The 15,636-nt window shown below is 49.7% G+C and overlaps 1 protein-coding gene across 1 annotated transcript in view; it reads left to right on the forward strand.

Annotated features, from left to right (window-relative positions):
- Positions 1-15,246, forward strand: part of LOC101479129 (collagen alpha-6(VI) chain) — a 69,328-nt gene extending 54,082 nt beyond the window's left edge. Inside the window, exons 27-43 of the mRNA XM_076889560.1 lie at positions 183-245; positions 633-695; positions 773-823; positions 920-955; positions 2,078-2,140; positions 2,224-2,286; positions 2,849-2,884; positions 2,968-3,004; positions 3,084-3,121; positions 7,042-7,629; positions 9,929-10,016; positions 11,350-11,991; positions 12,179-12,266; positions 12,453-12,610; positions 13,405-13,575; positions 13,931-13,978; positions 14,201-15,246. Coding sequence (XP_076745675.1) covers positions 183-245; positions 633-695; positions 773-823; positions 920-955; positions 2,078-2,140; positions 2,224-2,286; positions 2,849-2,884; positions 2,968-3,004; positions 3,084-3,121; positions 7,042-7,629; positions 9,929-10,016; positions 11,350-11,991; positions 12,179-12,266; positions 12,453-12,610; positions 13,405-13,575; positions 13,931-13,978; positions 14,201-14,376 — 2,409 coding nt within the window. The 3' untranslated portion in view covers positions 14,377-15,246. The remainder of the gene's footprint in view (positions 1-182; positions 246-632; positions 696-772; positions 824-919; positions 956-2,077; positions 2,141-2,223; positions 2,287-2,848; positions 2,885-2,967; positions 3,005-3,083; positions 3,122-7,041; positions 7,630-9,928; positions 10,017-11,349; positions 11,992-12,178; positions 12,267-12,452; positions 12,611-13,404; positions 13,576-13,930; positions 13,979-14,200) is intronic.
- The last annotated feature ends 390 nt before the right edge of the window (positions 15,247-15,636 follow it).

The following is a 15,636-nucleotide window of genomic DNA, read 5'->3' on the forward strand; positions in this document are numbered from 1 at the left end:
GGCAGCGCTCAGCGGCGGCCATGTTTACTCTTCACCTGTTTGGATAAGCGCCGTTAAAGTTGATGACGAGCGGAGATTTATGTGAGGCTCTGTGACCGACGGGCTCTGTCCACGGTGCATTCAGGGATAATCAGGTAAAAGGGAACTGTGTGTGGCTCTGACTCTGCTGGTTTTTCCTCCAGGGTGGACCAGGTCCCGCTGGAGACCCGGGCTTACCTGGACGGATCGGTGGTAACGGACAGAAGGTGTGTGACATCATCATCGTTTAACATCTGATAAACGTCCCCGCTTCACGTCAGATAAGATCACATTTATGAGAATAGCTGACGAATACTCCAAGAGGTCAGATGAAGAGATTACATCCTCCACAGTTTCCACCCAGCAGGGCCTGAAGGCAGGAAGTTGGTCATACACGTACGTCCATACAGGGTACATGGGGGGGCGTGGCCACCACAATGTCATCAGCTTTAATTGTGAAGCCTCCAGGTTAGCCTTCTAACCACAGTTATGGGTAAATGCCAGCTGGCCTGGTTATCAGTCTGCACCCACACATATAGAGACAGGGGGGTTAATCCAGTTGGTGTGAAGGGGGAGGTTATCTTCACCATGACAACCTGTTGTTGCTGTTAAAGGGCCAACCAGGCGATCCCGGTGATGAGGGCGCACCAGGACCAGACGGACCCCGAGGAATGCCGGTAAGGAGCCGAGAGCCCGCTCTGTTCAGACAAACAGTTTGATTGGATGTCAGTGGCGCTGACTGTCTGTGTTTCAGGGTCAGGACGGTCGGGATGGTTACGGACCCGTGGGCCCCCGAGGTGCAAAGGTGACCCTTCATAATACACAATCCTGTATTTCATCCTTCTGCTAGATCTCTGCTTCACATTCATAACAACGTTCACGTTCTTGCCGTGTCTTGCAGGGCGATCCCGGTTTCCCTGGTTACCCTGGTCTTCGGGTGAGTTCACAGCAGATCAGGTTGAATCCATCCTGGCATTAAATCGCAGTAAACACGCAGACAGGAAATGAAGGCGGCCTGCTGGGAACGGATCAGAAACGAGTTAGGATCCAAACATCGGAGCGTTTTCAGGCTAACAGAAGTCCAACGAGAGTTTTTAAGTCCACCGAGTTCAGGAGCTGACAGAGCTCCACGAAAATGCTGCGAACACGAAATAATCTGCGTGTTTGCTGCGATGCACGTCGAAGCTGAGCAGAAACTCCTGCAGGTGTAAAGCTGATGTGTGATTCTGCTGTTCGCTCTGAGAGTGACGCAGTGAAATCGGCCTCTTGCTCTCTCACATCATTCAAACGGATGCAAACAGCAGGTGCTGCTCGCTCGCGCTGCTTCGGGACGACAGCGGGTGTTCGTGGCGCGGACCAATCAGAATGGACCTGTGAGCTCAGCGGGTTCAGAGATTTCACTGCAAACGTATCAAAGCTGCACTGAAACTTCAAATACTCACAGACGGTAACACAGAAACACTGTTTAGGAGCTCTTCAGTGGATCGAGTCATTGCACAGGCTGATGTAAGCCACGCCCACCTGTGCAGGATCCAATTAGGACTGTTTCTCTGTTAGTAGCCAAGAAACTTTAATGTTTGTGGTCAAATAAACATTTATTTCTGCTGTTGGACGTGTTGAGGTGGGAGTGTGTGGGCCGGACCGCCTGCTGGAGCCTCTGCTGGTGCTGCGTGGCTGCAGCCCAGGACCCTTTAATCTTACTGCTCCTGTAAAACTAATACAAGCCTGCCTACACTGGTGGCTCATAAACACCTCGCCGTGCTGCCTGCAGCTTTCACACATTCATACACAAAAGGTTGACAGCAGAGCATCACTGAGCTCTCACAGCTTTGTGGTAAAGTCGACTGGATCCTTTTCGAGGATTTATGAGACAGGCCGCCTTAATAAATAAGCACATTTTCAGTTTTACTCGCTGGTGTTTGTCCAGAAGCTTTTGGAGGCCGGAGATAAGAACGCTCTTGTTTATTCTTGGGATGAGTGTGGTCAGGAAGTTGACTTGAGGGCTTGTGTTTGAATTTGGAGATGCGTTACCTCACGAGCCGTGTTTCTTTCTCTGCAGGGCGAGGAGGGGCTGCAGGGACCGAAAGGATATCCAGGGCCCAAAGGGAACCGCGGCCGAGGGGTGAGAGTCCACTGCTCAGATAACTGAATCAAGCTCGGTCTTTGAGTCCGTCAGTGACGTTTGTTTGTGATCCCGTCACGTAGGGTAACGCGGGTTTGCCAGGAGAGTCAGGAGTCCCCGGAGAACCGGGATATCCGGGACACAGGGTGAGTGTGGAAAAGCTTTAGGAAGCTGCCGACTTCATGCTGCACAAACTGAGCGCCTGGAGCCAGAAAGATCACTGGATGTGGATTAATTTATAAGAAAACTTTTTAGTTTTCCTCTAAATCTATTTCGTCCTCTCTTACAACGATAAAGGAAAATGTATTTTTTACCCAAACTTAACTCTAAAGGTTAGTTTAAACAGGTGCAGAGGTATTTCTGTCCTTTACAGAGCTCAGTTTTCTCGCTGTCTTGTTTAAAATTACTGGAAAATCCTTTGTGTGGTTTTTAAAGATCTCTGAGCTTCACGCAGCGTTTGGGGTGGCTGTAGCTCAGGGCACCTACTAACCAAACGTTGGCGGTTCAGTCCTCGTCTGCTCCGCTCTGCAGGCCAAATATCCGTGTGCAAGATCCTAACCCCAAGTGCTTCCATCGGAGCGCGAATGTTTGATAAAAGACTTTACACGAAGGGGTGAATGAGGCAAAAGGTGTCGAGATCTTCGTTTGTTTGATCAAATGTGAGGAACATTCTTCTGTCATGTTAGTCAGATATCACACTGTTCACAGGGCCCCCGAGGTTCTCCTGGAGGCAAAGCCATGACTGTAAGTCCACCTTAAACCCACCTCACCCACATTAAGGAAACATTAGTACAGGATGTAATCACAGGTCTTTCCTTTTGACTCAGGACTGTCAGCTGATCACCTACATCAGGGACAACTGTGGTAAGACTTCCTGACATCCTCACATCATCTCAGGAAATGAAACCTGCACGTCTCTAAATGCTGTTTGTTTTCCCTCCAGCTTGCTCTGCTGGTACGTGTCTCCACTCTAACAGTCAGGTATCGTGGTGAGTACAGCTCAGCAGCCACGTCCACAGACTGGATCAAAGATGGACACAGCTGCACTCTCTGAAGCTTCAGCATTTGATTCAGCACAGTGTTGTTGTTGTGATTCTTCTCCTCAGGATTTTTCCTCATTTATTGCTGTCGTTAGTGTCAGGATGGTGAAAAAGGTTTTCTTAACCTCCTCGGACCTGCGTCCACATATGTGGACATCGCATTTTGGGATGTCTAGACGAAAATAATTAATTTTACTCTACAAGGGCCTGATATCCAGTTACGAGGACGTTATACTGCCACTGTTCTATCAAAATTTAAAACTAACGTCCTCACATGTGGCTCTTATTTGTCTCAGAAACAAAAATTAGGTAAAAAAAAAAAATGGAGGAAAAATCCACTTTCTGTATGAGACACCAGAAATGATGACGTCAGCGTATCGAGTATAAAAACATCTGTTAATGTCACAGCGACTCATGCGGCTACCACGGAAACTTGAAGAGTTTCTGTGGAGCAGGAGGAGTCCCAGGAGTTTTGCCTGGAATCGCGTTTGTGGCCTTGACCAATGATGTCTCATGTTGCTGAGACGCTCCTGCTCTGTACAGACATCCACTCACTGTTTTTCTGGCCTACCCATCTGTACACCCAGAAATGCTTACAGGTTACATGACAGGTGAGGTCCCGTTGGGTACGTTCTGCCTCTGCACACATAAAGACCACAAAACAAATGTCCAGACCATCCATCCATCCATCCATCTTCATCCGCTTTATCCGAGGCCGGGTCGCGGGGGCAGCAGCCTAAGCAAAGAGGCCCAGACCTCCCTCTCCCCAGCCACCTCCTCCAGCTTATCCGGGGGAATACCAAGGTGTTCCCAGGCCAGCCGAGAGATATAATCTGTCCAGCGTGTCCTGGGTCTGCCCCGGGGCCTCCTCCCGGTGGGACATGCCTGGAACACCTCACCCAGGAGGCGCCCAGGGTGCATCCTTGTCAGATGCCCGAACCACCTCAGCTGGCTCCTTTCGATGTGGAGCAGCAGCTGCTCTACTCTGAGCCCCTCCCGGATGGCCGAACTTCTCACCCTATCTCTAAGGGAGAGGCCAGCCACCCTTCGGAGGAAGCTCATTTCTGCCACTTGTATCCGCGATCTCGTTCTTTCGGTCACTACCCACAGCTTGTGGCCATAGGTGAGGGTAGGGACGTAGATCGACCGGTAAATTGAGAGCTTCGCTTTTACACTCAGCTCCCTCTTCACCACGATGGACCGGTGCAGCGTCCGCATTACTGCAGCTGCAGCCCCAATCCGTCTGTCGATCTCCGGCTCCCTTCTCCCATCACTCGCGAACAAGACCCCGAGGTACTTGAACTCCTCCACTTGTGGCAGGAACTCATCCCCAACCCGGAGTGGGCACTCCACCCTTTTCTGGATGAGAACCATGGCCTCAGATTTGGAGGTGCTGATCCTCATTCCCGCTGCTTCACACTCGGCTGCGAACCGTTCCAGTGCGAGCTGGAGGCCTTCACCCGATGAAGCCAACAGAACCACATCATCCGCAAAAATCAGAGATGAGATTCTGAGGCCACCAAAGCAAAAGCCCTCCGCCACTTGGCTGCGCCTAGAAATCCTGTCCATAAAAATTATGAACAGAACCGGAGACAAAGGGCAGCCCTGGCGGAGCCCATCACCCACCGGGAACGAGTCCGACTTATTGCCGGCAATGCGAACCAAGCTCTTGCAACGGTTGTATAGGGATCGAATGGCCCGTAGCAATGGGCCAGACACCCCATATTCCCGCAACACCTCCCACAGGACACCCCGAGGGACACGGTCGAATGCCTTCTCCAAGTCCACAAAACACATGTAGACTGGTTGGGCAAACTCCCATGCACCCTCAAGTATCCTGGAGAGGATAAAGAGCTGGTCCAGTGTTCCGCGACCAGGACAAAAACCGCATTGTTCCTCCTGTATCCGAGGTTCGACTAGCGGACGAACTCTCCTTTCCAGCACCCTGGCATAGACTTTCCCAGGGAGGCTGAGGAGTGTGATCCCCCTGTAGTTGGAACACACCCTCCGGTCCCCCTTCTTAAAGATGGGGACCACCACCCCAGACCATGTGAAAAAAACGTCCAAAGTATGTCCTTTAACATGCGTTGGGTCATTAACCCACTGAGCCAGGTTAAAAGAGTCCGTTAAAGCAAGGAAGTCTTTAGCAAATGAGTCATCCTTACAGCAAGTGTGTATGTTAAAATCTCCCACAATGAGAACACAATCTGGTAATTCTTTGTTTTTACATTCATCAGGTCCCAATCAGCCCAAATATCAAAGAGAAATTTAAAATGCTGCCATGTGGGACAGCTGTGAATATTTCCACCCCTGATAAGCTCAGCACCCCACAGGTCTGTGTACTGGAAACACACGTCTCTCTCTCTGCACCACTACAGTGGTCTTTGAGCATCTTTGACTCATTCGCAGATGTATTTTTTTTAATTATACAAACTTTGCACAAAGAGTGATGCAGGTCCAATCACACGTGGCGTGCTTGGTGTCAGGCTGCAGCTTGTGTTGGGTTTTTTGCACTACTTAGAAACCTGCTGGGCAGCTGTACTGGTGCCCAGTATCCACCACAGCCACCTCTTAGCTCAGTTTCTGCTCAACCCAAAAATCTTTCTCCTTTCAAACGTAGGGAAGAAAGCAGCAGTTTAACAGCAAAGAAACAATCAGCCAAACGCAGATTTCCTGTGTGACCTCGACCTGAAACACTGTCAATGGAAAATTGTATTTAGTAGTCAGTATAATCTTTTAGTGATATAAGTTTGCATATGGTAGAATACTGCGTGTAGTTATTTGTATTAGGAAATATGCAACCATGTATACTTAGAGGCATATAATTAATTGTGTAGTGACAGGATGTGTGATCTCTAGCAGGCTGCAGGCTTGGTGTGCACTCCAGGAATGCACCCCCACGTCCTGGGAGCATGAGAGGTTGCACCTTGTTTTATTGCTTTAACATAGCTATGTCTGTTTTAGTCTAAGTGCCTTTTTGTGTAGATGAACTGCTGGACTTCCTCGCCGTGTTATCTAGGGTGAACCATCTAGGGTGGGGGAGACTACCCTCTTTGTGACCAAGGATGTACCTTTTGTGCTTTCATGTTATATGACCCTTTGATCAGCAGGACACACACACACACACACACACACACACACACACACACACACACACACACACACACACACACACACACACAGAAGTATAAATAAAGACCGGGGCAGTTTCTTAGCGCGAGTCTCTGGAGGCTGCCCTTGCTAGCAAGAAGTTCTGTGTGTTTCTCGTCTCTGAGTCTTTACTGAAGAAGTGTTTTAGAATGTTTTCCCTAACAAACACTTTCATTAGAAAGTATATTTAAGTATAATTAAGTAATTAAGTATATTTAACCTCCTAAGACTCTTTCATAGCATGCATTTTTAATTCTCTTTGCTATTGTGACTTTATGGTGTTTGATAGGAAACTATAAAGTCACAGTTGAGCAATGATGTGCACAGGAGCAAAATGAGAAACAACAATATGGCTCCTGTGAAAGCAAAGCTTAGTATTTTTGTCTAAACAACCCAAAATGTGACGTCCCCATATGTGGACGCCAGGTCCTAGCAGGTTAATGAACTAGTTTTATTTTTATGGCTTCACTGCAGAAACAGGAGCACCAGGTTGTATCTAAGAATTACACAGATGTTTGGTCTCCGATGGTATGAGAGCAGCTTTGCATGAGCAAACAGAGCTGAGGTTCATCAGTGTGGACGTTAGCATGAGAGGCGTTCACAGCCTCCCTTTGATAGATGCTGCTGGGACTGCTCACCTTTACCCCGACTCACACTTCTGTGATTAAAACGTTTAGCTCTACAGTTGTAAAATATCCTTTATGTAAACAGATTCGTATAATCCGATATAAACGTGACACCAGCCTGGTGACTGATGAACGGGTGGCTGCTGAAAGTTTAACACAAGCTCCTCTTTGCCCGTCAGATCAGTCGGCGTGCCCGGCCTACCCCACCGAGCTGGTGTTCGGTCTCGACATGTCTGATGACGTGACCCCGGGGGACTTTGGTAGGCAGCGCTCCGCCCTCCTCTCCCTGCTGAATGACATCAGTATCGCAGAGAGTAACTGCCCGCACGGCGCGCGTGTCGCTGTGGTGGGATACAACACCTACACCAAGTACCTGATCCGCTTCCAGGACTACCGGCGCAAGGCACAGCTGCTAGAGGCCGTGAGGAACATCGCCCAGGAGAGGACGTCCAACAAACGGCAGCTGGGCGCCGCCATGCGCTTCGTGGGTCAGAACATCTTCAAACGAGTCCGAGCAGGAATAATGATGAGGAAGGTGGTCGTCTTCTTTTCTAGCGGGCCTACAGAGGGCGCTAACGACATTGTAACGGCCATGATGGAGTACCGGGCCCTCAACATTGTTCCAGCGGTCATCTCTCTGAGGAACACTCCCGATATTGAACAAGCCATGCAGGTAGGTGTCATTTACCTGCAGCTACCTGCAGATGTTTTTCATCCAGATGTTGACTGAGTCAGTCTCTTCAGACTGTTTTGCCTTCGGTCTGAAGCGGGGTGCGGGTTGCACATTAGCACAGGACTAAAGGAATCGCAGCAGTTTTCCCAATCCCTGCTGAAGCTGGAAAACTGATTACGAAATCCAGCAGGAAAGTGGAGCGGTGTCAGCAGCAGGCATGAAGAGGGAGCTGAGCCAGAAGACCTGGAAAGAACCACATCACGAGGAAGATGAAGATGTGTTTCCTCTTTAGGAGACATCTGACGATAGTGCTTGAAGTGCTGCTCCTTTACTTCAAACAAACTTCTTAAATAAAGCCTCATTTATACTAACTCTGCCACCATTTAGATTTCCTGAAGGCTCTGAACTCTTGGAGGGAAAATCCAATTTCTGTATGAGACACCAGAAATGATGACGTCAGCGTATCGAGTATAAAAACATCTGTTAATGTCACAGCGACTCATGCGGCTACCACGGAAACTTGAAGAGTTTCTGTGGAGCAGGAGTCCCAGGAGTTTTGCCTGGAATCGCGTTTGTGGCCTTGACCAATGATGTCTCATGTTGCTGAGACGCTCCTGCTCTGTACAGACATCCACTCACTGTTTTTCTGGCCTACCCATCTGTACACCCAGAAATGCTTACAGGTTACATGACAGGTGAGGTCCCGTTGGGTACGTTCTGCCTCTGCACACATAAAGACCACAAAACAAATGTCCAGACCATATGAAAAACACGTCCAAAGTATGTCCTTTAACATGCGTTGGGTCATTAACCCACTGAGCCAGGTTAAAAGAGTCCGTTAAAGCAAGGAAGTCTTTAGCAAATGAGTCATCCTTACAGCAAGTGTGTATGTTAAAATCTCCCACAATGAGAACACAACCATACTTAAAAAGAACGGAGCCTAGGAGATCAGCAAAGTCCGTGATAAAACATTTGCTATATTTAGGCGGTCGGTAAACCACCACGCAGAGTGTGGTCGTGGATGCAGTCATCCCCAATAACTGGACTTCAAAACTAGTGTAGGTAGGTGAGGGTAGCTGCCGAACTGCATATGAATTTTAAAAACCGAGGCTATGCCGCCACCCCTACCAGACCGGTGCAGGGGAAGAGGAGAAGGTGCCTAAGTTAACCTCCTGGAAGGAGGGAAAGAAGATCAAATGTCCAGGCTGGCATGTGGGTAGCCGGTGCTCTGGCTTTAAAGTAGACCCTGAGGCGAACGCGACGGCCGCTCCTTCTACCGCATTTCCTGTAGCGTTTCTTGGTTAGGAAGAGGTAGGTGGAAGAAGCCGGTCGGAGGGTCCAGTTGGGGCGCGGTGGCGTCGCCCAGATTCCAGCAAGGATCAGCCCGAGAGGAATGGGAGAGTCTTAGATTTAAAAGTGTTTGCCTGTAATCAGTGCTCAGCCATTAGATGAGCATACAACTAAAAGGATCAAAAATACAATGCCAAGGTCCGTAAAAGAGCGTAAAAAGCAGCGTAAAAAGCAGCGAAACAGATACAGCCGAGGACGGCAAGCCATGTGCACCGGCGCCATCTTGGCTGTAGTTTGCACCTTTATGAATCAGTACAATTAGTTCCTAGTTAGAAGCTGTCTGACAAAGTAAAGCAGGCTAAAAGATCACATCACACCAAGACCTACAGAAGCAGCTGAAAACAAAGCCAGTAAGGTCACAGAGACATTTCTAAGGCTGTGAGACTCCACAGCGAGAGCCATAATCCACACATGGAGAAAACCTGGAACATGCTGAACCTTCTCAGGAGCAACTGGACAAGCGAAAGACTCCAAGAGTGCATCAACGATTCAACCAGGAGGTCACAGAAGAACCCAGAACAACATGGCCTCCGTGGGAGCGATCCCAGGAGAAAACTCCCGCAGACCAAAGACATTAGGACGGGGATAAAGAGTTTTCCAAGACGCTGTACTACATATGTTGAGCAGAAGTGATGGACCGGGACCGGTGCTGACTTTGCAACTTTCCTCTCTCCAGGAGAAAGTAAAGCATGAGCCACTGATGGTGCACCTCCAGGGCCGCTCTGCTCTCCTTTCACTAAGATCAAACTAACACATTTCACACGTGGAAACATCAGGACAACATCCGGCTCTGCAGAACAAACAGCCGATGCTTCACTGCGAGCGTCTCTGCAAACAAAGGAAGCTCAGATTCAATCACTTAAGATCGTTTGAGTCTGAACAACGATGTCTAATGAGTAGATTTCATTGTAACCTTGTACTCAGCGCTTTGTTCAATGTTTCCCATCAGGTTGATGACTCGAGAAACTTTGTATTCACGGTGCTGGGAGAACGGGCCACTGGGCTCAGGAAGGTCAGGAACTGCGCCATCTGCTACGGTGAGCATCGTTTTCTGCTCTGATCTCTCTTCTGACTTTTCGTGGTTGACAGCGTAGGCGAGCAGAACGCTGTCAAACTAATACTGACTCCTTGTACATGAAAAATGAGCCCACTGCAGTCTTTTTGCCAAAGAACGTGTTTTCAGTACTCGGGGTTGAGAGTCAGTGATAATAAATGCATAATGAATGATCTGATGGATCTGTGTGCACAGCAGGGATGGGTATCGTTTAGGTTTTATCTGATACCGGTGCCAAATCAGTACTTTTGAAACGGTGCCGGTGCTCAAACGGTGCTCAAACCGGTGCTTAAAGAATGGAGAACACAAACTTTGTCCAAAAACCTCTCATGTTCAGCTGGTTTTTGTAAAAAGATAACAATGTTAGCCTTTTCTGCAGCTATGGGGCATATATGGTATCACTCTCGGCTGGAAGCAGTGCTTAAACAATGGAAAAAACACAAACTTTGTCCTAAACCTCTCATGTTCAGCTGTTTTCCACTTTTTCTTTGGTAATTTTAGCCTTTTTGTCCAGGGTGAAGGGAGTATCTGCCATCAAACAAGAAGACAGCCTCATGTAGCTATGATGATGTTTGCTAGTTCACCTTACATGCATTAATGTAATAACGTGGTTAGCCTACTCAACGTAAATTACACACAAACAACATTAAGCTACTCACGCAGAGAAGAATGGCTGCTGCTGCCATCAAATATGGTGCATTTCTCGGCTTTTAAAAAAACGCTATGCGTCGCCAGGTGTTTCATCGGATTCGAGGTGTTGCCTCCTTTGACAGTATCACAGTATCAGCTTAAAGCACTTGCTGCTGCTGAGTTTGCATATTTTGCTGTGAAGTACAGCCAGACTTTTGACCGCTTCGCCTTGGGCATTTTTAATCTGTAGCTCTGCTCTAAAAGAACGTACGTACCTGGGCCCGCCTACTATCCTCAGAAACGTAAAATGATTGGCTAGAAGTGTATCACAGCTCAGGAAAAAAAAGCACCGAAATGTGCGCTGCTTTTCGGTCTGGTTACTACCGTTTATGTCAGAACTGGACACCGGTACCCATCCCTAGTGCACAGTGCCAGTGTGTGCTGTGTTTCCTGTTGACCTTTGAACCCATGGGTAACAGCACGCTGGCTGATATCAGAGCACACTGTTAGACCTTCCATGAGGTTCAATAATTAGAATATGCTGGCGTCTTTTCTAAATGCTTCTGTGCCACAGCATCCTGGTTCCTGTCGAGTAGTCCGAGATCTGATGTGCACAAACATGACGGGTCACTTGTAGCTTTTGTAGCTTCCTGTCATCAGCATCACGCTTTCTGATGTCTCTGCAGACCCCTGCAGGCGTGCAGAGGAGTGCACCTTCATCCAGGAACCAGTGCTGCCTCAGCAGGCGGATGTGGACCTGGTCATGGTGCTGGACAGCTCCAGGGAGATCCAGGCTGATGAATACGCCGGTGCCCGGCAGCTGCTGAGCTCTGTGGTGGAGCAGCTGGCCGTGAGTCCACAGCCCCGCCGAGCCGGCCGCCAGGCCCGAGTAGCTCTGGTCCAACAGAGCACCAAGGTGGAGTTCGGCCTGCAGACCTACCAGAACGCTGGAGACATGAAGACGTACATGATGCAGAACATGCAGCAGCAGGGCGGCTCTTTGGCGCTGGGACAGATGCTGGACTACACCCTGAGGGAGGTGCTGCTGAAGGCCGGCCAGTCGCGCAGCAAGAGGGCCGTCCTGACTGTGGTGGGCACCAAGACGGCCTACAGAGACCAGGCCAAGCTGCGCTACATCTCCCAGAAGGCCAAGTGTGAGGGGGTGGCGCTGTTTGTGGTGACGGTGGGTGATCGTTACAACCGGACGGAGGTGGAGGAGCTGGCCAGCGTGCCGATACAGCAGCACCTGATCAGACTCGACAGGCTGAAGGCCGACGAGCAGGGCTACGCCCAGCGCTTCATCAGGGTCTTCCTCTCCGCCCTCAACAGTAAGATGTTTCCCATCTGCAGCAGTCAGATTAGATTACTGGTGTTCTGGAACACCTGAAGGAAGGGGTTATTATCATTTATCATTTCAGACTTTGCTTTAAACATTCACGGTAACCATCAGTTCCTTTCCCATTTCACCGCAGAGTATATCTCACCATCACTGTTTTTGTCCCGTGATTGTTTCAGAGGGAGTCACCTCGTATCCTCCTTCCTCTCTGAGGCGAGCATGTGACCAGCTGGGCGGCCAGGAGGGAGGACAGATATTCATAACGGGGTAAATCACACACTCGCATCGCCATCACGTGGGCCTCAGCTAAAACGAAAGTTTGCAGCTCCTGAAATTTCTAATTCTTGGTTGATGTTTGACTTTGGGAGAATCAAGAAGAGTTGTTGTGCATTAGGAAGCTGAAAGGCTCTCACATGGTGATAGTGTGTCCACACATGTGGTCGCTGTGTTCAGTCAGGGCGTGGCACAGCTGGAGGACGTGTTTGGAGAGGAGGTGGAGGAGGACTTCCAGGAGCAGACCGGAGGACAGATTCAGACCGGGCAGTTGGACGTCATCGACGCTCTGATCAGAGGAAATGGCCAGAAAGTCATCTCTGACACGCACGCCAAAGGTAGCCGCACACACGGCGCAGACACACTGCTGCAGGTGAAGGACCGCTCTGACAGCGCCTTACATAATGGCAGGGGTACACAACCTCTGACCTCTGAGGTTCAGCAGGAAAACATTCTTTATTTGTCACATGCACGGTAATACGAGTACAACATATACACAGTAAATGAATTCTATACAATAGAGGACGTCGTGTGCAGGGTTCAGACAAACTCTTTTCATTAAAGTGTGTACAGATGTTCTCTCCTTCAGCAGCTGCACAGATGTGGTGGGCATGTCGCGTGTCATGTATGCTTTAACCTCGTGTCTTTGTTCGACTGCATGAGCAGCAGGTCTCAGCCACAGACTGTACATAAAAGACGGACGTAGCCTGCATTCTCTCAGAGGCAGTAAAAGCAACTCAAGGAGGCGGAGCATCATCACGTACAGGAGCTCGGGGTAGGAGGGTGTGCTCGTTTGTCAGCCATGATGGATGACAGAGCTGATGATGGAATAAAGGTTGCTAACAACAACACTGGCTCAGGTGGATAAATTCTGGTTTCAGAATCTGAACCCCAGAGTTGCAGCCGACTGCTCCGTCGCTGTATCTTTATGTTTGAAGGTGTTTCTTGGGGCCGTGGCAGTATGGTCACAGTGGGGAAAAATTGGCATCCCTCCCTCAAAAAAGAGACTTTCTCCCAAAGCTTCCTCCTCCTGAGTCGCCCCCTGCTGGTCATCAGAAGGAATGCAGGCGTTCAGTCAGTCTGTGCTGGAGCCGCTGCCTGTTTGTAGTAAATGTGTGTGTTCTGCTTTCAGCCCGGTGTCAGCTGCCCGCTGATATCGGCAACCAGTGTAAGAAATACGCCACAGCCTGGTTCTTTGACACAAACGTCGGTGCATGCTCTCGGTTCTGGTATGGCGGCTGCGGTGGCAACGCCAACCGCTTTAGAACGGAATATGAATGTTTCCAGACATGTGGGAACCAGCGTAAGTCCAGACTGCACACAAGCTGACCGCTCCACGTCTGTGGACCCACTAACCTCTGCTATCAGCGGACAGCTAACAGGATGCTCTGCGTGTTGCTTCCTACTAAAGTCCTCTGTGGTCGCGCTGATAACACGCCCTCTGCTACTGCTGTCCACGCTCAGACTCCGTCTGCACACGGACATGCATTCACATGTATGTACGTGGGGGACAAAGGTCACAGTAAAAGCAACGCTCTTCTTCTCACGTGCCAGTACTTCCTGCTCAGTGACAGAACACGCCGACCTGTGAGAAGCCCTCATCACTGCTCGCCTGCACAGCTATCGCCTCTCTGACTTTACTCTGTCCTCGCTCGCAGATCCCAATGTGGTGGAGAAGACTCTGCCTGCCAGCTTCGCCTCTAAAGGTAAGACCCGCCTGTGCGATGGACAGCGGTGACAGCTGAACAGTGTGAGCGCACACACGATGTTTGTGCCAATAAATACAAGTTAAAAAAGGCAGCGAGAGAGAAGGAAAGAGGAGGAGCTATTTCCCGGTTGTTCTAACAAGGACGAGCGTGCATGTTGAGATGTTTCGGGTCACGTCTCGCTCTGCAGTGCTCTAATATCCGTCTCCTGTTGTCCTCCAGATTCCTGTATCCTCCCTCAGGACCGGGGCAGCTGCGACAACTACACGATGATGTGGTTCTTTGACGCCGCACAGAAGGAGTGCGCTCGCTTCTGGTACGGCGGCTGCGGCGGCAACAAGAACCGCTTCCTGACGCAGGAGGAGTGTCAGAGCCTGTGTGGGACGAAGATCAGATGAGGAGGACGAGAGCGTCACGGCTGAACACGCATAAGGAAACCTGCCGAGGCCACTCAATGAATTAGTCACAGCATTTACCCGCCCTCCCCCGCCGCCATCAGGGAAACTGCTCGAACGCTTTCAGTCATCTGTCGCCTGCTTTTTGTTTGTTTACACGCATGTTCGATTTAAAGAGGCCCAGAAAGGTCACAGGAACGATCGCCTAAGTCTCAGTCCCAGCAGGTGTGACCTGTAACAGCTGACACGGTCGCTGCTCATCGCACTGGTTTGTCCTCGTCCACATTAGGAAACATAAAAAAGTGAGACATACAAATTCGGGACTTGCTGTTTGTACAGTTAGCCTCAGTCAAAGAGGCCACGCCCCCTGTAACACAAACTTTAAAACAGGCTGGAAAGGTTTAACGTGCGATTCTATGGCGACTCACTCACTGCTGCCTCTGCTGGGCACAGGAGAGATTGCAGGTTGGTGCTCAGTTCTCAGAGATGCACGGTGCTGTATCATAATCCAGCTCACAGGAAACGTGAACGTTACTGTGACCTTTCAGGGCCTCCGTAGTTTTCCCTCCAGAGCACATCCCGTTATCCTCACTGCTCGACTCCCCTCACAGACCCCGCCCACGCTCCTTTCCCTCCAGTCAGGTGCTACTTTTTATAAATCAGGTGGAGGCTGATGTGAGAACAAGGTTAAGACTTGAGAGAAGTTAATGTGTTGATGTGTAATTTTCCATGAACCTGAAGCAGCCTTAAAAACACAGGTAGAAGTGAAGCGTGTACAGTATCGCTCCCACAGACGGGACTGTGTGGACTCCATGTAACTGCAGCTTTCACACGTCAACGATGGTTTAAGAAAATAAAATGATCTCAAGTGTCCGTCTGACTTCCTCTTTGTGACCAATCAGGAAACAGCCACGGTCTCTGATCACGTGGTCTGTGTGTGTGTCTGTGTGTGTGTGTGTCTGTGTGTGCGTCTGTGTGTGTGTCTGTGTGTGTGTCTGTGTGTGCGTCTGTGTCTGTGTGTGCGTCTGTGTGTGTGTGTGTGTCTGTGTGTGTGTCTGTGTGTGTGTCTGTGTGTGCGTCTGTGTGTGTGTGTGTGTCTGTGTGTGTGTGTCTGTGTGTGTCTGTGTGTGCGTCTGTGTGTGTGTCTGTGTGTGCGTCTGTGTGTGTGTGTGTGTGTGTCTGTGTGTGCGTCTGTGTGTGTGTGTGTGTGCGTCTGTGTGTGTGTGTGTGTGTCTGTGTCTGTGTGTGTGTCTGTGTCTGTGT

This window comes from Maylandia zebra, linkage group LG11, assembly GCF_041146795.1.
Source record: "Maylandia zebra isolate NMK-2024a linkage group LG11, Mzebra_GT3a, whole genome shotgun sequence".
Taxonomy (NCBI): Eukaryota; Metazoa; Chordata; class Actinopteri; order Cichliformes; family Cichlidae; genus Maylandia; species Maylandia zebra.